The sequence below is a fragment of the Acanthaster planci genome, linkage group LG09 (assembly GCF_054643075.1).
Source record: "Acanthaster planci isolate LZ-2023a linkage group LG09, COTS_SCS, whole genome shotgun sequence".
Lineage (NCBI taxonomy): Eukaryota > Metazoa > Echinodermata > Asteroidea > Valvatida > Acanthasteridae > Acanthaster > Acanthaster planci.
The window spans coordinates 8,529,163-8,556,317 of NC_141785.1; the positions used below are offsets into that span (position 1 = coordinate 8,529,163).

Consider the following 27,155-nt stretch of genomic DNA (forward strand, 5'->3'; position numbering starts at 1 on the left):
TAAAGGCAGATCCAAAAAGACTGGTGCCAAATTACTGACAATGAGTAGAAAAAGAAAGTGTAGACTTTCATTACAAGTCATTTCTGCAAACCGCACTTTGTCTTTTTGCATGAGGACACAAGCATGCTTGCCGCCAGTGCCATTGTAATCGACTCGTCGCAACCACAACCAAAACAAATCCCAGCTTTCAAGCAAGCCTGATTGCCATCGCGGCCCAAATGTAGCCCGCACACAAGCAGTCCAACCTTTACTTCTTTATGGTGGCCATGTGATCACTTTGAAGGAAGCTTTGTGTGTGCCACGGCTAAAGCCTGGCTGCCGCTGCCTGCCCAATTGCAGCACTTGTGTGCCACTCACATGCTGACTAACATGCATTCCTGGCACGGTGCTGGAAATGCTGTTTTGCATCGCCAAATTTCACTCCGATTTTTAAAAAAGGAAAGGTAATAATAAGGGAATTAAAGACAAACACACACAAATAAATTTTCTTCAGTTTTTTTAAAACTCAAACGTTTTGAAACGCAAAATGGTGTGCCCTCAAGCGATTAACAAGGAAAGACCATGTGTCCAAACAGGAAAACCCAGGGCACGCAAGCAAAGGGCTGTGCACTTCGCACTGCACAAAAAAGGTACAGAGTTTTGGTGGTTTACAGTTTACTTATCAGTAGAATAGAAAAGTATATGTAACAAAAACATGAAATCTCAGCAAACTGATTTTTAGAAGAAATTTATTCTTGGATATAAGGAAATAACCACTTATCATGTCTCCAACTGCCACTGCATCAAGTAGGGTTACTTGTGCACTGTGCGTGTATGTGTGGGCAAGACATGGGAACTTTCATTAGCTCGAAATCCGGATAACTCAAATTTTTATCTATTCCCCTGCTGTTTGAGTTATCGAGAGTTTACTGTATGAAGAAAATACTTATGTCTGATAACTCCAATGTGGAATGACAACAAATTTCCTCAAACCGTTGGTTTGAGGAAATTAACCAAAGTAGCAAACCAGCTGCATGGTACCCCCGCAACTATACAGTGTTTTTTTGCATCTGGCCACGTACCTGTATGATTTACTCTTCTTGAACTATATTACATGTAACTCTGATTTGATTACAGACCGGCTCGGAGTTTTTCAATTCTTCTAGCCAATTTCCGAGGGTTTTTTTGGGTGGGAGGATTCAGTGCAGAGATCGGATGTTATGGCTGAGGTAAACGAGAAGGTACTCCGGATGAAAGTCTATAGCTCTAAGATCAGGGGAGCAAGCTTCCGAGTGCGGGTGGCTCAAATTGGAAAGGATCGCCTTGCAATTGGCCCAGTTTGTTCCCGCAATCTATTCCACTCTGAGTTTGGTTTGGGGAGAAAAAAACCTGACGGAGGTGGGTCTCCGGGAACTTGGAGTGTAATTACAAACGGAAGGGCTAAGTTTCAAGAGTTTTTGTTATCAGAATCTAAACTAATGGAACCAGTTAACAGTTGTATGTATTTGTGTCTCCCTCTGTAGACTCCAAAAAGGTTGTTTCACTTTTAAACTTTATCGTTAGCAAATGGTCCTATCAGCGTGCCACTAGCTATTTCCTTTTTTCTTTTTACGATTTGCAAAGTAGCTGCAAGGGAATGATTTACGACAGACTTTGTTGCTTCATAATGTCACCGAGGTTCCAAGAAACACTGTGCTCCTACAGCATCTGGCTACTGCCATGAAATCAATGTTTCAAGCCTTGAACTGGCAAAAGAAGAAAAAAAGCTAAATACTCAGACAGCTTCAACTTCAACCTCTGTGCTGATTGCATTCGGCATAAATCAACCCCTCCCCCAAGAAAAAGCCAGCCTGAATTTCTGCCCCTTACATGCTTGCCCCCTTGTGTATTCCACTGTGATGTAATTTTTTTCTCAGTCTGGTAGCCCATGTCTAATCTCAGTCTCCTGCTGCCCAAGTTACAAACAGCTGGCTTCCCTTAAGTGCCATGCAGTCTGAGGCATAAAGACGGTATTTCATCTAGGGATGGAAAGTTCAGCTGAACTCATTTTCTAGCTAAGCCCTCCTTTAAATCTTCTGGGGGAGCGCTGGCGTCGCTTTATCTGAGGACTTGCTCTCCCCTTTATTTTTCATTTGTCTGGTGAGTACAAACCAACCGAACTAACAAGACATAAGAAGTATTTATAGCATCCCAGTGGGGTCTTAAATAAAAACCCACTTCGAATTCATTTTTAAGCGAATCCAAACAACAAAGTATTAAATCTCTGAGAAATATTCCCAGACAGGTTTTCGTCAGATTTGTTTAGGCACTCCAAGCCAAGCCCTTTTTCAAAGACACTTGATTGTAGAGTTAATCCAACAAAGTGAATAGTGTCACAGAATCAACATCAGAAGTTGATATTTTTTTAATTTGCGTGTGTTCTTTCTCTGGGTGGTGCCTAAGATTTACTCAGTTTACATTTTTGAGTTGCATACAATGTACGCTGTTCAATTTATGAATTGCAATCTGAGCTTCACTACAATTATACTTCTGCTTGACTCATTATACTCAGACAGGACCAATTTCAAAAATATTTTTCCCGACCCTAGTTCTCCAAATCTCTGATCCTCTGACATCATGTTTCCCAGCCAAGTAACTGCACAGCCCTGCTGACAGTCAAGTTAAAAATAAAAACCATGCTCCACTCTCCGTACACGCCGTTCCTTCGCGAGAGGAAATTGAAGATGATTGCATCAGCCAACGGGTCTACTTCCATTTCAGTTAGTGGGGTGACCCGCTCCGGATCTTGGCTGCAAATCGAAGGGGACTATGCCCCATTCCGTGTAACCGGAGAGCAGGTTGTGAGATGGAGATTACGAAGAACTACATGCACTTAGATCAAAATTTGATCGACGTCACAGACACAGGCATGAGATGACTCAAATGTTACTAAATCTTTCTCTGTCTTCATCTTACCACTGAATTCTCTCTCTTCGTTCCTTTCCAAACTCTCAAATACATGTATCTTCACTTTTGAGAGCTGTAATGCCAAGATTCTCTTTGGTCAGTGTGTTTTGGGAACAGTCGTTGGATTGTTTTGGGTGAAAATATGATGCCAATCAAAAAATGAGAGAGCCTGCACTTTGATCCTTCCAGAATCTTCTTCAGATCTTTAGATTATGAGGTGTGAAAATGAGATTTTTTCCCTCTTCGCATACCTGTGCGCGGTGGGTGGGGTGTCAGTGGATTCACCCCTCTGTACTGTCACCATGGTAGAGCCGCCCCTCTGCTTGACCCTGTATGAGATGACCCAGGCGTCCTGATTGGTTGGGTGGACGTTGATGACGCGAAGGCCACGCCTTGCTTTAGCCCTGAAGATGAAACAGATAGCGGTGGAAAAAAGCACAAATGTGATTAGTTCCAGTTGGTCAACTAAACTCTGGTTGGACCCTGACACAAAAAAGCATGGAACCTTAACCTGGTGTGAGGTTAAATTCTTTGACCTTGAGCCCAAGTTACATGCAGATCCCCGAGTGTGTTGAGATGGACCCACAATCCAAAGTATGAGTTGCCAGCAGAGACATTTTTTGAATGTCCAATTAGGCAAACTTCAAATATAGTGACTGGTTCATTTCTTCCTGCTCTGCTGATTTTCAGAGGAGGCAGAGGAGGTGACTGATGACAAATAGGAGGTGCAGGAAGAAATGTCAGAAAACGTAATAATTTCATCACAGAAATAACTGCTTCCGGGTGGGGTGGGGGACCAAATGGGTAAAAGCCAAGGATTGGGGAGGAAATGGTGACTGATGCAACTGGCTTCCTATTTTTCTATGGGGTAGTCAGCTGGGGTCAACAGATGGCTTCATAACACTGAAGCCATCAATGGCCACCTTATCCTGCTAGATACACAGCCTTGTTGGCTTACATGCCATTGTACATGTAACTGTTGCTGCTACAAATGATTAAAGTGACAAATGGCAAGCAAGCCTTCAATTACCTTTATTTTGGGCACAGTAAGATGGCCGTTGATGGCTTCAATGACCTACGTGGGCCGGATAAGGGCTCTAGGCATGCAGATATTTTGCATGGCATCCATGGAAATATGTAGTAGAAAATGAGTGGGGAGGGGGTCATATGGGATCATAAGCCTCCCCAAATGGACTGATCCAAGCCTTCCTTTCTTAATACCACAAAGAATTTCCAGAATGCACTTCCACTGTACATGTACATGGATACATTCTCAGCCAGTCAAGCAGTTTGACTGCCAACCTCTTCACTTTGACCAGGGTAAAAAGCCCAGCATTTGCTCTTGTGGTGCAGACAAGATATGGAAAGGTAATTAAGTGATAAACTCCTGGTCATAAATACCTGGGTTTCAGCTGGGCAGCATGACTCACTTTTATTATTACTACCTGTGTGGTAACTAACATGCCTGATAATATGGCTGTGGTACTGTACATACATGCAAGGCCCCCGCCCCAATACTTCTGCCTCTGGTTTCCTGACTGAACCTTATTTTTCAGTGCACCCTAAAAATTTTATTGGAAAGTTAGAAAAATGAATTTAAGAAAATTAAAAAAATTAAAATAAATCCTGTTGTCTTTCCTGTCTTTGCAAAATGCCCTTTTAACAACCTTTTTTCATGTTAAAATGCTTTTATATATGTTTTGCTACAAGTTTGCCACTTTTGAAAAGAAACTTCCATTATTTCACGAGTTCCTTCATGTTTTGCCATCACAGTGGTGAAAACACATATGCAAAACTCAATGCATTAAAGCAATGCTGTCTGTTCCCGCTGCACCGCGCGCATGCAAAAACGCATGACGGAATGTGGCAACAAGTCTACACAAAGAGCTGTCGTTACGCTACAGCAGCCGTACTCGCACACAACTCTACAGCTACACTGCGAAAAACATCAATGTTGCAAGAATATTCTGAAAGTTAATTGACAGAACTTAATCTCCTGTCTGTGTGCGTATTTTCTATGTTCACGAGTTTATTTTGAGATTGTTTTGCTTGTGCTTGAAGCGAGCCTGCTTCCGCAAAATTCCTACCGTGGCATGAGGTTTATCCCCCATCTGGATGCATCACGGACGCTTACTACAAGATACACGGACATTGTTGACCAGTTTGCTGTCACAATTACCTGACTAGCATTGTGCATAGTGGTATAAATTGTTCATAATTCTTAAGAATTGTCGACTGTAGAAATATTTACATAGATTACGGCAATTGTTATCACTTTTTGTGGCAAGCTTTCGTCAGCGCTGCGTTCATGCCATTCAATCAGGAGAAAAAAATGACCAAAGAAAACTTTCACCTGCAGACCCTACTTTTGAGAGGCATGTAAACAGAAGCAGAAGCACAGGGTTATGGGGTGCAGCATCTGACAAAAACAAGTTCAGATTTTGTCTCCATCTGAAAATAACGTTGTTTTCTCCATTGAAAAATGTCTCCCCATCATTTCAACAATAAATAATACATATGTATAAACAATGACATGATAATGTTGTGACAATAGCATTAATCTGAAACTCACAATTTGTTTTATGCTGGTACATCTGATAATGCACGTATATCTTCTGCTTTCCAAAAAAGCCACATGCTTCAGTAATATGCCATGAAATTACAGTCGCCAAAATTGGAATTTAGGGATCAAGTTTTATGCATGTAGTTTTCTGGAGCAAACAATCACATGTATGTAGTAAAGTGCACTGTGTGAAATGCACAGAGGAAAAAAAAATGGGTCATGGTCCATTATTTGTAACTATCAAGTGGACCTTGTTTTCTTGCATGCTGATTAGAAGTTAATGTTGCTACAGTAATTTCAATGCTGTTGGTTCACCTCATGGAACTAAAAATCCATTAATTTATAATTGGCCATCCATTACCACAGGCTATTTCAAGGTAAAGAGTATTAGTCACCCAGCAAAAATTCTTTCCCCAGGAAGTGGCAGGAACAGAGGGTAATGCTATTTAACTTAAGCATCAAGTAGCATCACCAAAGCGTCAACAAGTTATTCAAGCATACTTATGCAAAAAAATTATACGTACTGATACAATATTAACTGGACGTCTACATACCTAAATATTTGAGTGTGGAAATTGAGAGACAAAGTCGGTTCTCTGCTCACGCGACCAAATCGGCTGCCATCTTGTTATCATGTGGACGGCAGAGAAAAGAAAGATGGCGGCCCCCTTACATTGCGAAAAATTTTCATTTTCCTGCGTGAATCTGGAATACCTTGTTTTTCTTACACAGTGGAACATGTTAGAGTCTGTAAAATATGATAAAACCACTTTGACACCTTAAGAGGATATTTTCAAGTTGTTGATACTTTGTTGACGCTACTTATGTGTGTTGACACTTGTTGACCCTAAATAGCAGGAAGGGAACAGGACCTGTTGTATACACAATTGCATTAGCCTTGATGAAGAACCCACCCAATGGGAGACACAAAATAACACCACCTTGAGGTTGCCTGTGGACAAGAGGTTAAAGGTCGTCTCCTCATTCAGGCCAGCATGCAGTCAACACTAACTGGTGTTCCAACAAGACCTCCTGCCTCCACAATGGTGACCAGGGGTTTATCCCATAATCCCCTTGAATGAGTCAACAGTAAGTGGGGCAGATGGACAAACAAGAGGGCTACATATTGTGAGAAGGGGGTGTCCTTTGATTTTCCTGCTGAGAGCTGAAATCTACTTTGCCCCCCATGGTTAGACCATGGTAAGTCTACAGAAGTAATGATGGTCTAGCCCTGTGCGCCCTGGCCGCAACCCATAGACACCACATTCTCCCTACAAAAGAGGGACCACATCAAAGGCAGTCCCTGAGCAACTGACCATTCAGTGGTTTGGGGAAGCTGGGGGTCATTACAGGATTGTGTTTTCATTGTCAGTGGACAGCACTTGACTCATCTTTGAAGTGGGCGACAAGTGTTTCCACAACATGCAGGCCAAGAGCTGTGCCATTATCTGGAACATACTGTGCAAACTGGATGCAGCCCACGCCTCAAACATTTGTGTTCCCCCCATGTTTCAAAATTCATTAGCAGGTTTTGGACAGCTTGGAAGAATTGAGACAGATGCAGCCTGCCAATTTCTTCAGTTACTCTGCATGGGAGTTAATGCGTCTTGAAAACCAAGTACCATGTCCTCTCAGTGCACACTCCGTGTAAAGTGAATGGTGAGGGTTACAACGCCATCAGCGGTTTAACTTCTAGCAAGGTCCAGTACCAAGGAGAACAAAATTGTCTTTAACTACAAGCGATTCAATGATGGGGGGTCTTTTTGTGTAAAAAAAAACAAACAAATAATGTAGTCACATCAAGAGCTTCCAAATTCAATCTGACAGTTCACAGTCTGTGGGAGAGTACCTTCCAGTTATTGACTTCTTTCATTCATTTGATTTTCTAAAAATAAACAACATTTAGTTGCATCAAGAACTTAAAAAGATTCCACTTGATTACTGATCGTGAGAAAGTGTGTCCTAATTGTGTACTTCTTTCATTTGCTTTTACATAGGGAAACAGAACCTCTTACTCAGGTGGCCAAGGTTTCGCCTCCAACTGTGATCAACCTGGAAGGAATCCCCCTACTTGGAAAATGTAAAAAGACCAAACACATCCTCTCCTTAAGTACACTGTAGGAAATTAAAAAGGGGATCAAAAGGCTCATCTCTGCCTAATTCTATTAATCCAGTACCCACTAAGCTGTCTCTCTTTTTACGACAAGTTTAACCACAACAATGCTTGGCTAGCCGGTGGCCACAAGTTAATGAGAATCACTGAAGTAATTGGTCAAGTAAAACCCATTCAAAAACCCTCAGGAGTGGTCTAGGAACACAACAGTCTGGTGCTGTCATTCCAAGCAACAAGGCTCAACAAAAAGAGACGCCGGTGGCTTTTACGGCAAGGGGAGAGAGTGTGACCAAGGGGAGAGAGTGTGACCGCAGAGCAAGTTTCGTGTAGGCTGCAAATCCAGGTTTGTGTATGGAGGAGGTTCTCATGCTCTTTGATGGTCTAAGCATCAGTGGAGACATGTAGATCCCTTGCAGTGTTGCCGTTTCTGCCCACCAACATTCACCCGTAATTTCCAAAATTGAATCAAAACAAATGCACTTGTGATTATCACCAGAGGGGCAAGTCCAAATAACAAATATTTGCCAAAGCAGGCAACATTCTCGAGAAGCGGGGCGCCGTTGACGGCCTCAGCACAAACAAATGAAGACAGAAAGAGAAAGAGAGAGACTGGGAGAGAAGTGTAACAGTTTCTGAAAAACAAAACTGGCATGCATTACTGAATAGGAGAGGGGAAAATGTGGCAAATTACATGTTGATGGACGCAGATTTGCCCCTTGCTGGTGCAGGGATGCGGTCGAGTCCCGGATGGTGGTGGGGTGCCCAGACCCCCTCCCCGTGCCTTGCTGCTGCACCTGCTGCTTCCTTCGCACCGTGTAATTGCCAGAGACCGGTGACGGAGGGGACCGCCAAGGAACTCTCGCCACTCCTGGGAGGCCAGGAGTTTTTTCTCTCCTTTTTTTTTCACTTATGCCCCAATTTTCTCTTCTTTGGTGATTGTCTTTCAAAAAAGCAGTGCCTTTCCACAATGCTAGCGTATAAGTTCAGACCAATCACCGAGGCCTAATTGGGAAATAACCCGAGCGTGTTTGTGCTTATTTCCAGCAAAGGAAATTACGAGGTGAATGAAAACACAAGAACACATCTCTTCTGTGTGCTTCCTGATTGAGTCAAATGAGCAAGGATGAAGGCTGGGCTGAGACTACAGGAACCAAAGGCTGAAAAAAAATTCCTGAAACCACAATTTTGATTACTGGTGTTGTCTACCAAGCTGAACTGATTGATGTAGTTATTCCCTGATTGAAGACAACAGGGTTCCCCATTCTCCAAGGAGGGAAAAAAGGGGGCCAGAAATTAAACTCAGAGGAGTGATTCCAACGAGAAGTGAAAGCCACACACCATGGACCCAGAAGCTAATAACCCTCTCAAGAAAGAGGAAGTTATTCCCCAGGTTAGAACAAACCAGAGTCCCGCACTTCAGGACTGGGGTCTGTCAAATACAACTAATAAGAATAAAAATCCAATCTACCTTGGAGTTTGGCCAGGGAGGTTTTTTTCTTATCATTGTGAATTATTTACGATCAAATTTCTCCTGACAGACTGATTAGGTCGACTAATCGGAGGAAGGGCCTGGAAGAACAAAAAGGATTCTGTTTTTGTTTCACTGAGATCATGAGTAGCCAAGGCAAGGGAAAAAAGCCGAGGACCATAAATTCACTTAAAACTGGCCAAAAAACGAGGGTAAAAAATTGCAAGAGTTCTGTGAACTTTGGGTAGTCTACTCCCGTGAATGGGTTTTGGGTTAAGTTATTAGAGAAACAAACTGCCAAGGATTCTGGATCTTTAGCCTCTGGGTTGAAAGGGACATTTTTTTCCCCAAGTTTTTGTTACCAGAAAATCTTCATACAATCAAAATTACTCATTTTACATAAAATATCTCATATTAAATTCCGGTTCTTTTTTATGAACATGCAAAATTACTTCAAATTTAGGAAAGTTGTCGAAGGCAGAGGACGTGGTTTGGAGTTTCAGAGTTTATCTCATCAAACATGTAACAAATTTTACATGGTCTATTTTTACCAATTTTACAGATGTACGTGAGCATTTCCTTCATGTTCCTTCTGTGTTCAGATACAGGACTTGGGTGCTATGAATATTTTAAAAGGTTCTTAAGAAACTTTCAGAAAATGCTCATGATTCATGTGAAAATTTTAGTTTGATTTCAATTTTGAAGCAGCCCCTCATTTAAAAATAAATGGTTCCACACATAGTTCAGTTGCTTAAGTACATCCTGCACTTACAGAAAAATATAATCTTCCAAACAACACAGTTCCAGGATTTAGAAAAAAAATGCCAATGCATGACTGGCTTATCACAGAATTTCACACGCCTAAAAATAACCTTTCCTCGGGGAAACAGTTTTGAAAGTCGCATAGCTTTAAGTGACATCTATTTCATTTTGGTGCATTTGCGCTGTGTTGGCAGAGATCGAGAATTTGAACAGTGCAATGTTCTTTGTAAAAGAATCTTTACATTCAAAATATTTACAGTCCCGTCTCATAATTTTTTCAGTTGAGGCAAGGCCAAGATTTTGATCTACAAATATACAGTGCACTGTCCATTACAAAGACCTTTCTATTCGTGACATCGGTTTTTTTTCCCGTCACTTTCAACTTTCCTGAAGGACCTGATTCACTGAATTTTTTTCTCTCTTCTGTTACTGACTGCGTATTTGGGTTGCATACACATGCCAATGTATGCTTAAATAAATATCCGTTGGTGGACTGCATAAACAGTGGAAAGGTGGGATTCGTGGAAGTTTGCTGAAAATAATCTTTTTAAGGTGTAGCAAAGGAAGAAAAATTGTTGGCCTGTCCATGTTTAGAATATACAGTTTGGAATCACTGATGTTTGCAAACAAGGTCGGTGTACTTTTTTAACTTGTGCCCTCTCAAACCAGTACAATTACAGTATATGCATGTGTTCTTATTTGAATAAACAAAAGGCTCCAAACTGGGCTTGATAAATTTACCGGTACATGTACGTGATCAGATTTGGAATAAAACTTTAAAGGGAACCTCAAACATTTTGTTTATTTTCTTGACAGCAAACCTACGTGTAACAGCAAACAAAGAGCAATGATTATCCAAAATGAAAGGAAAAAAAACTAAACTGAAAGGGTGTTTTCTTGAAACCCAACTCATTCACAAACAATTTCAGGTCACATTTCACCACGGGTGCAAAACAACAACATTCCCGAGCGCAGCGGGCGGAGAACAGTGGGGAGCGAGCCAGAGAGACTTTGCTGTTATCGCAACACTGTTTCTAGCTGGTCCAAGGGAAGCCAGCCACACACGCTGCTTAGAGAAGAAAGCCACTGGGTAGGTCTGGCCACGGTGGTCCAACTCACCCTTGTACTAGTCTTGTTTTTTTTAATGGCCAGGCTTCCTTTGTGTTGAACTGGTAAGGGGCCGGGCCCACACAGCAATAATTGCCACTCTCGCCATGCCAGAGCGGCCTGGATTCTCAATAGATGTACAATGAGATATACCCCACGTACAAGGAGAATAGCTAAGAAAGTGATTGCCGCGTACCGAGTTATCTTGCTGACTTGATTTGCTGACTCAGACTCAAGTTGGACTTGAGTCACAACTTTTGTGACTTGAGACTTGATTTGGAAGAAAAAAAAGACATGCGACTGAACTTGACAAAAAAACGACTTGTGATTAAACTTATAGAAAAAAAAATTACTTGGTTACAACATAGTACTGCAATTACCATAAATTGTTTCCCAAATATGAACACTGCATATGGTGGATAGCTGACTGGTTCAGTCATTTAGCCCTTGAAGTATGAGGGCAGTCACTTGGCCCTTGACTTGAGACTTAATTTGGAAAAAAAAAAGACATGCGACTGAACTTGACAAAAAAACGACTCGTGACTAAACTTATAGAAAAAAAAATGACTTGGTTACAACATGGCACTGCAATTACCATAAATCGCTTCCAAAATATGAACACTGCATATGGTGGAGAGATGACTGGTTCAGTCATTTGGCCCTTGAAGTATGAGGGATCAGTTAAGAATAGATCCAGGCTAAGTGGTGATGCTGTGCACTAGCAACTGGGAAAGCCTCAACACAACAGTGCCACACGCACATGTGCGTACACATGTAGCAGAAACTTCAAGGGGCAAAACATCTCAAAATTTTCCCAACTGACACTGGCTCTTGGCATGATGCTGCAATCATACAAGTCTTCATAAATGTATTTCGCAAGAAAGGAAGGGCTGAAGTTATTCTGTGCACGACCACAATGATTTCCATCTCATTTTGTGCATCTTTTCTGGGGCAGCATTCAAAGTCTGAAAACCTTCAGTGCAAGTCCGAATGTATGTGCAAAGACAAAGTCCAAGAAAGAAAGAAAAGTGCCCTTTTGGTCTGCGTCCTGCCTCCCTCTGCAAAGAATAGGCAGTTACTGGTAAGGTAATATCAGTAGGAGTAAAGGACACTTACCAAAGGTACTGAGTTGATTTACCAAACAAAATAAGAGGCTCTGAAGTGAAGCCTGTAAACTTAACGAAAATAAACACTACCAGCACTGCTCACTACCAGTACCAGGCATGCAACATGCCTTAATACAGGAGGTTCCCCTAACTTGCTGCTGACTTGAAGTTAAAGGGACTATGCAATACAATTATGTTACAAAAATCCTTGACACTCACCTTAGTGTATCTGTTGATCTTTTCAATTTTTGCATTGTTGTTTTAATCTGTATTTTGAACAACCTTTTGGGGTTTTTTTTGCCGATGTGAATTTCCATATTCATGATTCCCAGGATCTGAACCTTAATGATTTGTGCACCAAACTGTGTACTGGAGTTGTTTAGATTTAGCTGCCACAGGTTTCTGTTCCTTTTGCAATTTACTGTTGTGTGTGGCAAACAGCCAGTGAGCAACCTTTTCTTGGAGACATTTTCAAAGATTAATTTTTGGGTTTAAAAATTTGAACGTGAAAACATGCACAATGAACAGTATCTTTTCTGATTACATCATGGCAACAGTGCCCTCACTCGTCTGGAAATGCTCGATTTCCAAAGTTTTAAAAATGTGCACTTTTCAATACGCATAACCCCAACGAGATTTCAAACAGTTTTCTTGCACTGACAAAGAATTTATTAATGCACAAAAAGAGAGTTCAAGAAAAAACCATAGACCCTTTAAGGAAACCCTGTAAAATGTTGATTTGATGTTGTTCTTGTAAAGGAGCTATTCAACACAGCAGTGCATTACATGTACATGTAGTTATGAGGCGTTTGGTTTATTTCATAACCAACAAAAGAAAAAGGAATTTCTGCAAGGAACCTTCCCGAATCCTCATAAAACTAAGATTGCGCAGGAAACCAAACTGCAAATTCATATTTAAATACCTTCATGCGGCAAAAAGTCCTTTGCAGAGTAAGCACCAATGGCCAGTCTCTACAACTTCCTTGACCCTTAAAAATAACCCTGGAGGTGGATTTTAAAGGCTCTGTGAGGACTAGGATTGAGTGAACAAATTCAGCAATGCAATTTGCCTCCAAGTTTTGCAAGTTGCTCCTACTGCTGCAGCCATTGGCTCTGCACAATGCAGAGTTGCGGATGGAACTTGGGGATAAAGGAGAAAATAAAGTCCGACTTTCAGAGAAACATTTGATGTCCTGCGGGATGTTTTCGCCTGTGATCCACCTAGTCCAATACTGAGGCACAGTGGTGACATTCTATGCCACTGTTGTTTTGACATGTGAAAACTGAACACCTCCAGTCATCAAAGGGGAGTGTATGTGCTCGGCAAGGCACATTCATTCATAGGTACACTGGCTGAGACAGTCCTGTTTACTTCACACCAATTCATCAAAGGTAGGCAAGCAACAGTAACCAGCAAGCTCTGGCTAATTCGGTCCAGGTCCAGGCTTGCACCGGAGAGCCAACTTGGCAGAAATAAATGACAAGAGGTGATTCCGGGCAATGGTTTCACAGAGGAGAACCTGTTGAGAATTGAGGCACCATTTCACAATCCTCAAAGCTCGGAGGGTACGGGTAACTCATAACTAGACTATTCTCAGATCTAAATGCTGTTATGGCTTTTTTTCAACCAGCTTTGACAAAAAGACGTTTTCTTCCTGTGGCAATGTCAACAAGCAGTTGGGCAGGTCCAGGACCAAATTTCATGGTGCTACATGTACATGTACTTAACAGTTACATGTAGCAGAAAAGTCAGAAAGGTTTGTTTACCGTAACCACTATTCCGTGGCATGGCTCAGAGCAGTTGTGCTTGTAATTGTGTACTCATTGAGATTTCCACTGTTTTGTCACTGATTTTTTTCCTCCAAGGTAAGCATGCCTTTTTCCCCCTGTTTACTGCTTCATGAACACTTGCACAAAAATTTGGCCCTGGATTTACCGGTACTGATCCTGGAATGGCTGGTCGGTGGGTTTGCCAAGTCAAGCCCCACACGCTTTAAATGAGGCAATTGCCATTCAAGCCAAACCAAAACTAAGTACATGTATGTGATGTACATGGTACTATGTCACTGGTAGAAATCTGTATTTCTGATTTACATTGAAGGAGACGAAAGGCAAGTGATTGACTTACCTGATCACACAACCTGGGGCTGTAAAGTTTTGATGAATAGACACTGAAATCTGAAAACGTTCTCCAACAGCAACGTCCGTCTTTGGCACATACAGCCAAACATTCTTGTCTTCCTTGATGGTAGTCAGGACTTCTTGGCGCTGCTGAAACTGTACGTTCCCCAAGCTGTGCTCGGGGAACAATGGCTGGTCCTCAGTCCCCCGCGAGCAGCTTGATGGTGAGTGCACAGAGTAAGACACTGTGAGAGACTGGATACCAGTTGATTCCACATCTCGCCACCATGCTGGTGGGACTGCGATCTGGGCTAAACAGGATAGGGATTGCGCAGATGGCAAACAGCTGGCCCCTGCCTCAGATTCACCGTACCAGGCTCTTGTCCTCAGACAGGGCAAAGTCCTCGGTTCCCCCATACTCTGATGCTTCGGTCTCACAAGGAACAGGACCTGGATGCGGGAGCTGTGGGGCGAGACAAATTCTTGTGTGGCTAGCTCAGCCATGATGTCGTAGCTAAGTGACTGTGAATCATTATCATGCTTCTCCAGACTGCCCTCCACGACGAAGGGGCCGTAGGTTGCCCGCACGGCCCCTGAATGGGGTCCAACTACACCCACCATCTGGTCAGCATAGAGTCCGCCCTGGCCAGGCTTGGGCCCGGATGGAAAGACACTGGAGGAATTCCAGGCCATCTTGGACAAGAGTACGGACTGGCTGTTCAGCGGGGCAAAGTGAACCGGAAATTCAGCCCAAGGTTCACTCTGGATGTCACTACGGCGGAATTTGGCTTCCACGTTACCTGAACAGGCAAGAGTAAAAAAAAAGTTTGAAAGACTTCAATCATAAAATTTGTCTCGGTTACTGATTAATTATGTTACAATCCTAAAAGAAGCTGTCCCATTACCCTTCATTGCTTTGCAATCTGCGAAAGCACAAACACAGAAAAACATGAATGAGACAATGTTGGAGGACGTCAACGCTAGGGTGCAATATTGGATTATATACATGTTTCAGAGAAGAGAAAGCACTGAAAAGGGTACACAAATTCTTTGTATGTACAGTGTAGTTCTTCCAGTTTTTTAAACAAATGTAGACAGGTAGGCCTACATGTACATGTATGAATCAAAACTCATCCACCACTCAAGGCACACAAAATTCTTGATTCCCTTCTGCACTTATGATATTACATTTTCCTTTTTCCCCTAAAACCCCTCGTAAATGGACAAGACTCCAACCTCTCCAAACTTTGGGTCTCTGAACACCAATAGATCATTTTTGGGAGACTGCAATTTGCAGGATCGGCCCCTGCATCAGTTTTTTTTTCTCCAGATCTTGTCTCCATTTAAAAAAAAAAGAAACCCCAACGGACCGGGTACAATGGGCCTACCAGTCCCTGGGTAAGTTTCTGTTGAACTCCATGACTTGTGACTTTTGACCGGTCGCAGCCATATTTCCTACTGGACAGATACATTTGGCAGGCCTGCCAATGCCACTTTGTCTGGTTGTTCCCTGCAGTTAATCGATTCGAGCTTCGACCACTCGTTTATCTGGAAATGTTGGGGCCCCGCCAACGATTTTGGAGGCTGTTTACAAGATGTGGCTGTCAGCTTGTGTTATTCTTGATTTCTGCGACAGAAGTCAATCTTTCTTTGTTTTCCTCTCTTCGGTGAACTGGTCAGATTGCTTAAAGTTTCACTGTACTGACAAGAAAGGTTACCTGCACCTAGCTTTTTGAACATTTATGCGATGAGTAAATCTTTCTTTTTCAAACCCTGATGTTATGGGAAATTTAAGACACATTTAAACAAATTCTGGGAGAATGAAAGTACCCAGTGTATACATGGAGGGGCTACTGCAGATGGGGTCTATGGGAAGCTGTAATACAGGGAGTATAGAAATTAAAAGTCAGAGGTATTCTGTTGAAACTTGAAATTCAACCACGGGGTGAGATTTGAGGAAGCTGAAAAATACTGGGGAAAAACAATGCCTCTTCGGTGTGTCCCTAAAATCTTCCATTTCAACAATTTATCACACCATGTGTACAGGCTCTATCCTTGTTTGTTGATTTTTCAGATTCTGAAAAATATTACATTCTTTTATTCTTAGATCTTACATTACATGCATGAGCTGAAGAATTTTGACCCAGTTTTAGACCATTACCCTAGCCTTGACATCACATCACTAAAGGTTACTTAGAGGGGACTGCTAGCTCTGGGTAAGCATTAAATTGCTCGTAAATTTGTCCCAAACAATTCCACACCTGCCAAGCCCTTGGTACTTCCCAAAACATTAGCCAGGTACAGAGCAGAGCATCCATGCTATCTGCGACAAATCTCTCACACTTGGCGAGTGTATATGGCGTCGTAACATGGTGTTTACAAATTCTCCCCCTTGACGTCAACTGAAAAAATTTAATATCTGGGGGGAAAAAAGCGCAGCAACAACAGATTTACACGCATGATATTAAAAATCGGCTTAAGTTGCCAAAGCACATCGTAATATATCAATGAATACTGTGTACGCCTAGGCTGTCATTGTGTAAACAGTTATTTATGGAAAACAGGTACATGTACATGTACACTGTTACTTTCTGCCGTTATGTTGCCACCCGTTTATACCCAGTTTTGATTGTTAGATTGTTACGCTTCTTCCTCCCCTCCCCCCAATAAATTTTGGGATGGGGTAAAATGATACGGGCAAGGTTGACAGTACTGTATAAACATGCACCCAGCAAAGCAGGTAGAGACGACACCCAAAAACGCCTATGTGCATAGGGTTTAAGAGTTTTAACAAAGAGAACTGCAATGACTTTTTATCACAGCATTCCTTGATTTGAACTCTGCAACGTTTCCTACTTTGCTCATATTTGGTCAATTGGATTTGTGGTTTTGCTGAAAAGATGACACCAAAAGGTGCAGGTAGTAAGTTCAAGTACTAACACTTCCTAAGTGTATGCATGAAACGTGCTCTACAGTACGCGTGCATACACGGGCACTGTGCGAACTGACTGCCAAATCTGCATTCTTGAATACTGCAGACCCCCTACACTGGGGACCACCCAAAATAGCCAAACTTGTTAACTTTTGCTACAAAACTTTTTATAAGTTGAGCATAACTCTGCATTAAACATGTTTATTACAAAGATGACGTTGCCGGCCCCAAATGATATTAGTCAAATTGTGTCCAGTACACGAGGTTTAGACTACGTTAAGTGTATGCTGAGTGAATGCAAGTGCACGCATTACGGTTGATGCATTGAAGAAAACTGCACCCACAGAATTTCTCTGATACACTCAAAGAGTTCCAAACTCCTTGTCAAACCCTCATACTAAACTAGGCACACCTGCCAAGGAGCAAAGTGCATGCCGCCTGATGGCCCCGGTGATGGATCAGGGGGTCAGGGGTCAAGTGTAAATCTTTGTTGTGCACTGAAGCATGACAAGGTCATCAAAGTGCTGGTGTGGATGACTCTGTTTGCAGTTTCTCCAAAGAATTACAGCATAACCCACCAAATGCCCATCCCCCCCCCAAAAAATCTGAAGCCACAGGTTGGGCCCTAATGCACTGCACGTGTCAAACAAACTGGTAATGTACATACTTTATGACATATTTCTAATGGACCCAGAGTGAACATTAATTGAGGGCACTGTTGTATGTAACTGAAAGCACACTAAGCCCACAATATGCTGGAGCCAATTTAACAGAGCTATTTAACTCAAAAATTGCTCAACACAGAATATATCTGCTCAGCAAATTACTGGTTATTTGCAAAAGGCACACCAGATATATTACTTGAGACCAGTTGCCTGCTAAGTTTTGCTTAGCACATCAATTTTGCTGAGTAATGTTTCTACTTTAATAATGACTCTATGAAATTGGGCTGTAAGTGGTTCTCAGTCCCACAATGACTTTGTAAAGAAGGAGGTGGCAGCATGTCTACAGAGGGTAAGAGCATTTCTTTCTTCCTTTCACTGGTTCCACTGCATTTACATGTATTTAGCCCATTTACATGTAGCACGAGCAGTAAACCAGGGAAGCGCCCATTTTTAATGTTTCGATCTTTCTTCACTGGCTTGAAACTGGCACGAAAAAAAAAACCACTTCGGTCTGTCTCCTTGAAACATTCTCTAGAAGCTTTAGTCATGTTAAAAAAAATTCATTATATAGGGTGTTGTAACATACAGTGTACATGTACATGTTCTACATGTACCTGTCTGCCTGACCCAATTGAATTTTCAACAACAGACTATTTATTGCATTTTAGTGAACTTGTACCTTTCGTAGATGACAAGAATTCCTCGTTGCGTCACAGATGCTTCAAATGCGACCAAACAAGTAACGGTAATTTGTCATTCTTTTAAATATCAAACATTAAATAAACACGCACGAGCCGTCAAATCTGCATGTGTCGTGGAAGTACACAGGGGACACTGAGGGGAGAAATATGAAGAGAAGGGTCGATTGTACTTTTCAGAAAAAAAAAAAAGTACAAGGCTTGTTACCTTTGGTTCACGATTTCCGTAGCTGCATTATTTTTCCCCTCCCCAAGTTCTTTGAGGGAGGCATTTTTTAACAACAGTTGACATATCCTCATGCAAAGTGTAGTTGAGGATAGCCGACTGTCGCAAGACCTGCTTGCGGCAGGAACCAGGAAATTTATCGCCCGTTATTTGCCCAGAGAGCAGCAGGTAAACTTTGCCATTTTTTTTTTAATAGCGGGGAGTTGGGCTGGGCCAATTAAACCAGTTGTGATATCAAACACATGGCCAAGGTTTGACGTGATTGATTGGCCCAGACCCACAGCCAAAAGCTGTGGATCGTAAATTTTATTATTTTGTTCTGAGAGCAGCAGACAGTCTTTTCTCTTTTTTTTTTATATCTTGCTCCAGCGCCTTCTTTCATTATCAAAAGAGACAATCTTTGAAATCCAGGCCTAGTTCGACAGCATAAATATTGGAATGTGTACCAGTGTTATTGTTTGTCATCGCTGTGCTCTCTGTGGCCAGGAATTTGTGTTTACTCTTCAGAAAAAGCAAGTCTATTTGGTGCGAACATTCTTCAGAAGGTGTGCTGAATGTAAGGGTTTATACTATCAAGGAAAATCCCTTATTGATCTGCAGTGAAACCTCACATGAAGTTTTCAGAGTCACCATGTGGGTCTCGCCTTTATTGGTACAAAAGGTCTTTTTTTGTGGCAAATTTGTTGTGACAGGCTTCGCTGTGCACACGACAGCTCTTCTGTCAATGCAATTATACACATACAATGAACATGGCCGTGTGCATTTTCAACATAAGTGCATATGTACACCAGCCATGAGTCAAAAGAAACCTTACTAATGGCTCGACCTTTGGAATACAGATAACCGCCAACTGATTATTGCCACCACTTTTCGGTATCAACAACACACCCTAGCTCGCAGGCCTCCCCAAGCACCCAGCCCCTCGTTTTTTTAATCAGTGGTTCCATCTGACCTCAAACACGCACTCAGCGTTTCTTCATTGAGGGTGGCTTGTCGAACATGAGTTTATCTGGTTTATGGGTACCCGTTGCTGCTGCTGTGTGTATACACAAAACTGTTGGGATGAAGAAAAAAAATTAAAAATGTGATGTCACGAATCGGGATGGACCTGTGTGGAACGGCCCTTGGTCCCCGCAGCGCTACCGCACACGACAAAGCTCTTTTGTGCAAAGTGCTACTTTGTGTCGCACCGGGGGGATAAAAATGGCTAGCGTGTTGGTTTGTGTCAAGTGCCTGAGTGTTTGTACGCGGGTACTGCACTTTTCTTTTGCGAGAACAGCCGGCTGGTTGTTGACGCTCGAGCGAATGGGAGGAAAAAAAATTATGTCCAGTTTGGCCGTGCCAAATTGGCTTCTTGTGGAGTCTGAGGAATAAAATATTAATCATGTTTGATTCACTTTGATTACCAATAAAGCGTAAACCGTGCAAGGATGTCAAACATGTAACCAACTGATTCAAATTGTATTTGACAGAAAGTGGCAAATTCGTTACGAGGATTTAAAATAGAGTTTGACAGTTTTTACATGAGGTTTCCATCGTTTCAGAAATTTGTGAGTCTACTTGAAGAATGCTCAATAGCCTTTTAAAGCACACAAAACATATGTACACCCCATTGTTTTCATTTCTTCACATGAATACGTATATGTACCTTTTTGTTTTGAAGCACATACAGCATTTTCAAAATGAATGGATTCAGCTTAGGCTTCGGTTTTGTTGGTTCCAGTGAGAGCATGTGGTTTTCAACGCTGCATGAAATGGCCGGAGCCAGCGAAACCAAAGTCTAACCCAAATCCAGTCATTTTGAAAATGTCCGTAGACACCCTATTACAAATCGCAATAAGCCTTTTGCAAGTTAAATATGAATGAAATCTGGTACACTGAGTTATTTGATTGCACATAAATATAACAATTTGAATTCCCCAGACTAAAGTTTATGTTGTTATCCCTTGTGATTTGGGGCAAACTTTTCTTAGCAACCATCATCTCTGGAATGGACTGGTTCCTTTGTACCCTTCCTAATCATTGAAAACAGTGTGGTAAGGCATCTCTTTTGTAACTAAGCAATTTTTGCTTACCCCAAATCATAAGGTACAGCAACAGTGTCTTCAGTATGAAGAATTCAAATTGTTATGTTCATGCGAATTTAAAGAACTCAGTGTACCAAATTTTATTCAACTTTAACTTGCAAAAGGCTCATTAATTACGCATACTGAAGACTTTGGGACCAGCTAACAAGACTTAATTCGTCACAAGTTCAGTTGACGACCTGGTCTCCAGAAATTTACGAATAATTCGTACAAAGAAATGGGCTAGCACATGCTATTCTACTTCAAAAATGCACTCCTACAAAGCTGATGGGGAAAAAAAGAGAGACTAGAAAAAAAAAATCAGAGAAGAAAAAGGTTACACGACAAAACAAATTGCTGGGGTATGGATTACAGGCAGCCAACAGTCTGGCAACAACCGGACTCTCTAAAGGAATTCTCTAACCCCTGACCTCTGGTTGCCGGCCATCTGCAAGATGCATAAAGTTGTAGCCTAGGACTGTCCAGGAATGCACAGTACAAGAGGTACCCATACATGTACATGTACTTATGCAAATGGTTAGGATGGAGTAATTTATTTACCATCTGAGCCATCTGACATATTGGGACAGTGAAGCCCTATTAAAGTCAGCTAGCATGTACACTGTACATATACAGTACATGTACAAGGAAACTGTGTTATGATGTACATATGCATTAAGGTCACAAGAGAAAGCACTTATGAGTAAATGTAGTATCTACTGTAACTACATGTATCTACTGTCTCTACATGTGGAGGCTGAATTCAAGTGCATCTCTAGATGTGCAAAATGTACACATGTACACTACTAGACACATTTGACTCAAGTCGGGATATCAGTGACGTCTTCATTTCTGCTTTGGATACATATTGAGACCGCGCGTCGTTGCTTGCTTTGTGTCCTCTTGTGTTCATTTATTACTATGAGTTCAGTTCAGAAATTCCAACATGACGAATCTGCCAACTGTTTTTACACAGCGAATGGGCTCATCTAGTGGTAGCAGCCAATCAAATTGCGGGACTTGTTTTTACGTCATTCATACCTGCATTGTAATGAACAAGTCTACAAGTCTGACTACTTTGACTGGTGGAAATTCCGCATACATTATGCAAGATCATGTCGTTCATATTCAATTATGAATAATTACACATCACCGAAGGGGGTTCTGATTGGCTTATCCGTCAAGTCGGACTTACTGACTGGTGAACGTTGTGCATTAACGGCTATCAAATAAGGGCACCTTATAAGGGTTATGCGAGCTGCCAGGCCGAGCGTGACGACCGTGTAGTATGTACCGCATCGGCTGAAGGGATGGCTGACTAGGGAAGAGCAACGTAAGTCCAACTTGATTCAAGTCTAGGCATGTACATGTACATGTACTCAGAGACACCCTTTTGAACACATGGGCAAGCACCCCAAAGACCATCTCTGCAAACTGGACTTAACAAGGTGCTATGTATCCAGCGGATTTTACAGGAAAAACATAATTTTGAAAAAAAATGTACATGGTACAATAAAAGCCCATGGTTACCAGTCAAAATTTCTTGGCAACATTTTCTGAAAGCAAGAAAATGTGCTCAGCAACAATCTCTACTCAGCAGCTCAGTGAACTTGGGACCAGGAAATAAAATGACTTTAATTTAAAGTTCATTTCCTTTAGTTGGGGGAAAATTGAACAGAATTTTTTTATTTACAGATTGTAATTCTCAATTTTCATAATGTACTGAATGTGCGTATAGTCTAAGTGTACACCTACATGTTGGTAAATGGTATTATCACATTTCAAAATGTTAACCATGCTCAAAATAAATATTGTGGCAGCATTTTGAGTAATGATGAGGTAAATGCAAGCTGGTGGACCCAAGTGCAGCAAGAACAAAGGGGCCTGACGGTGACAAATTATTCAACGAGCCAGAAGTGAGATGACCCTGTGGAGTGGAATATTCTGCCGTGCACTGAACCTCTCTCCCCCCCTCCCCTTAGCTCTGGGGCATCTCTCTTCCTGTCGCCTTGGCCAGCCCAGGTTGCCCTGGCGATGAGAAATTTTCGTTGTCACGATGATGAGTCCCAGCTGCTTCCATTGCCGAATATTTTGCCACCCTCTTTGGGGGAGGGATAGGAGTAGGTTGTTTGTATTTTTTTTCTCTGATATTAAAAAGAAATGATTACAAAAAGAAAAAATGATTCTATTTGAATATACACGGTACATCTAATTTGAAAACTGAATATTCGTTTGGGGGAGCACATCTGAATGTGTGCACACATACATGTATACTGCTCGTGACTGGCATGAATCCTATAACAAATGGTATTTGAACTAGACTTGTATTTCTTCCATTTACTTTACAACTGTCAAGATATATCAGGTCCCCCCAAATGTTTAGAATGGTTAAAAATGAGAAAAAACTTGTTGTCTCAGTCTTTTTAAATGTATGCTAATTTCTGAGAGGAACAGCTGACTTAAGTGTTGTACTACTAAAGATAATCTTTTCAGAAGGGTCAGATGCATTTACTTTCATTTTCGCACCCATCTGCCAAATGCTGGTGACAAACAGCATTTATAAATAATTCACAGATTTCAGTTTTTGTGAAAAGCCACAACGAGCCGTTAAAAGCAATATAGGTTCTGCACTTTGCCAATGAGGATACAATCCTCCTTGACTGTCGCAGGGCAAAAGATAATGAATGCATCCTTGATGGGCATTTATTAAAAAAAAAACCAACAGTGGCCTTAATAATGACCTGCACTATTGGGTTGTGCCACAAAAGAAAACGTGCCACCCCCAAAAAAGGGGGAAACACAAAACGGTTCACAATGAATAGGACTGTGAACCTTTTGAAAAGGAAAATAAATGACTAACGCCGTACTTGATGTCTTTACATATGGTGGGGCGGCGAACGACTCTTTGCCTTTGTAGTTTCAGACGAGTTTTTATCGATGCTCCAAACCACCCCCCATCCCTCCCCTATGTAAGCAAAGTGGTCAACTCTAATATGACCAAAGGTCGGACTTGGAGATGGTGACGTTGCCAAATTATATTTTCGCCTTCCCTCCCGGACCCAACTGCGGCATTTTATTGTATCTCTCATTAATTTCTTTTCTCTTTTTAGTCTTCATTTTGCCGTTTCGGGTTTAGTGCACTATTTGAAAGCTGGATTTCTCAAGTGGAAGATTTTTTTTACTACCGGTCTTTAGTGGCTGGTGCCAGAGGAACATAAATTCTATTTTGGTTTGTCATCGTTGTCTGGTGGGCAGGGTTGAGTCCTGCTGGCTGTTGTAAGTTTGCACTTTCTTTAATAGAAGAATGAAGGGAATGCTGTTATCCAGTGCAAAGTTGAAGATCCAAGTACACTGTATATGAATGCGTGCAGAACACCTGTAAATTTTAAACTACTGTATGCATACATCTGATCATTTCAACTTTTCAGATCTTTGGGTTTTTTCGTGGCATGCATTTAATTTTATTTCACAGGATTGACTGCCCGAAATCAAGGAAATCTTGCAAAATTTGCTTGGGTTCACTTCAAACGTGTAACACGTACAGGTACTTGTTAAGCCTCCTGAATAATATCTGAGAAAAAGAAGTTTTAAAAATTAACCTGCCTTTTCATCAAAGCAACCATTTAACTTCACTGAAAATAAATAATGATAAATAACCAGACTATACATACAGATTTGTCAGAAGAATAAAATTATTACATTATCCTTTGGCCATTTCAGGAAACACCCTTCCAGGTAATAAATGGAACATCCCAAACCATGTGACTAAATTGGTGATTACACACTCTGGCCAAACAAAGTTGTAAAATGCATTGTGATTGGAGTAAAAAAGGGAAGGGGAAAAAAAACTTGCAGAACCTGGGGGCCATAAAATTTATGGCTGGCCATTCCAAGGCCCCGTTTTATTACACCCAGGAAGGGCAGTATAACTGTGGAGCATAACTGCACAATCCTGGGCTTACAAAGACTGGAGGATGAGCGCTGAATTTCTAAACCTGTATAAGTCAATCAGGCTCTCGCTGGTTTTGTTACAAAAACGGTGATTTAATGCCAACTTTGACACCTCCCACTTTCCCGCAGGGAAGAGCATGGCTTTGTTCTTTGTCTTCTTGATGAAATTAAGCTGTAGGTTTTTCTCTTGAGAGGATAATGGGGAATCTGTAGGAGCAGGCTTGAAAAAAAAAATAACAACTTCAAGCCACAGTTCTAATTATGTGCAAACTTAACATTCTATTTTACTTGGAACTGAAAATCAAGTGAGGCATTTTCAAAACAATAACTAGGTGTAAATATGGACTTTGGGGTATACACATTTATACCAGTTCCTTTACCCACACATCCCTCTGAGTGAAACCTTGCCTTATGTGTGCTGGAGTGCTTTGGGCTTTAAAAATCACACCTTTAAAAAAAACTACACAATTCTTTCAACACAGAAGATTGCATACTTATATACATGTCCGTCATGGTTTTTATGAACATCCTTTGAAATTATAAAGATGAACAAAGAAATTGACTGGAGTGGGATTTGAACCTGCGGCCTCTGGAATACCGTACCAGTGCTCTACCAACTGAGCTACCTTTGAAATTCTGTGGTTTGTGACATTTCTTGAAGGCAAAAATCAAATATAACTACCTAAACTGGTTTTTGAGAATGAATACGGAACACTCGTCATTTTAAGATACATGACAAAATAGTGAGGGCTGTAAGAAATATGGCTTTCAGGAAATCAAAATACAAAACCGACAACATCTCTATGTGAAATTTAACACTGTAATAATTACTGCAACAATGTAATGCAAATTAGATACATCTATACTTGCAGTCTACATTATTTCCACCCCCAGTCTATTTTCCAGTCCTTGGTTTTTAAAGATATTTTATGAATAACCTATGGACAAAAAAGCCAACCTTGAAACATGGTGGGTCTTTCACTGCCCTGACAAATGGGGGGTGGGTTATATACCTGCAAAAAAACCTCCAATAACATCTGCTAGCCTCAAGTTTCACTACTGTCTGGGACTTTTTCCTGGCCACGTGAGAGTACTTACTGCCAGGCCTGCTCCCACTCCAGACAGTGGAGGTTGTTCAAACACAGGGGAAGGGCATTGGAAATTCAAGATGGAGGGTGTCTTTGCTTGGGGGGGGGTTGAGGGAGAAGGGATAGGTTTCTTGTTTAGAAAGGCTTACTGGATTAAAGGGGTTAATGCTGTCTGATGTGTACTGGAGAATGGTGATGCCTTTTCATGTATAATGATGGGATGAAATAATGTTTGACCAAGGACCAAGTCCCTTTCAAAGTCTTGATTTTCGGTTCAAGAGTGAGCATTTAAACATGCACTTTCTTGGGTGTAGCCCCAAAAGACTTCCAAAACACAAGGCTTCAGAGTATAACCATATTAATATGTCAAGTGAAAAGACCAGCAAAACATTCTACAGCCAAGTCCAATGTTCAAATCAAAAGGACCTAAACAGTCTGAGAAAATCTATGTAAATGATTGTTTCAAGCTCTTCCCCCAAAGTGTAACTGATCCTAAAATTGTGGGACTGCATGGGACTGTTCCAAAAATTAGGACGGCTGCTGGCTGTGGGTATGTACATGTGTAAGTACGAGTACATTCAATGTACACAATATACGACCATTTAGTACACCAGTGCAATCAATATAATAAGGGAGAAACTACAACTAGCACAAGTACACATTTAGCGAGTCTTAGGCCTATGTGTTTGAAGGGAATCCAGGTTGGGTTTTTATAACCAGAGCAGAGATGGGGGTCACCAATTCCACACTTGACTTGGGACTAAAACACACGGATCCTGAACAGTGTGAGAGGACCCTCTGTTTTCAAAGCTCATCCAACTTTGTGATATATACCATAATTTCCAGGCAAGGCAGTTAGTGACATGGTTCGGCGATTTTCCAATTTCATACTACACTGGAGATAGCTGAGAGAGATGACTTTGTCCCGGATGCCGACAACAGGTGGGGAACTGGCTGTCACACAGTCCAACATAATAGTTTCTGTTTTTTCTCTGTGTCAAACCACCTATAAGCCAGTTGGCTGCAGATATGTTTCAATCCAAGGCCAACACTTGTTAAACACTGGCAATCCTGCTGGTGAATGGGTCTGTCACAAGCCTTCGTGGGCCATTGTCACCGATCAGTGCTAGCCCCCAAATGGCAGGGTGTTCACACAGAGCATCCTCCCTCTTGCTGGTGTCAATTGAGGGGAAATGAAATAGAACACAAGGGTTGACCCTTCAAGACCAGTTTACAATAGGCTGGAATTTTTTTTATTTGATACTTTCCCTCTAATTCTGCACAACCCCCCCCCCAAAAAAACCTCTCACACAACCTATCCCCTATTAACAAGGCAATTTCTTAGCTTTGTTCGCGGCACACTG

General features: G+C 41.6%; 1 protein-coding gene across 1 annotated transcript in view; it reads right to left on the reverse strand.

Moving 5' to 3' along the window:
- The window catches only part of LOC110980689 (transmembrane protein 132E-like), a 50,131-nt gene that overhangs the window by 15,168 nt on the left and 7,808 nt on the right, over positions 1–27,155 (reverse strand). The window contains exons 2-3 of the mRNA XM_022237587.2: positions 14,173–14,965; positions 3,177–3,329 (exon numbers count right to left, since the gene is read on the reverse strand). Of these exons, the coding sequence (XP_022093279.2) occupies positions 3,177–3,329; positions 14,173–14,965 (946 nt within the window). The remainder of the gene's footprint in view (positions 1–3,176; positions 3,330–14,172; positions 14,966–27,155) is intronic.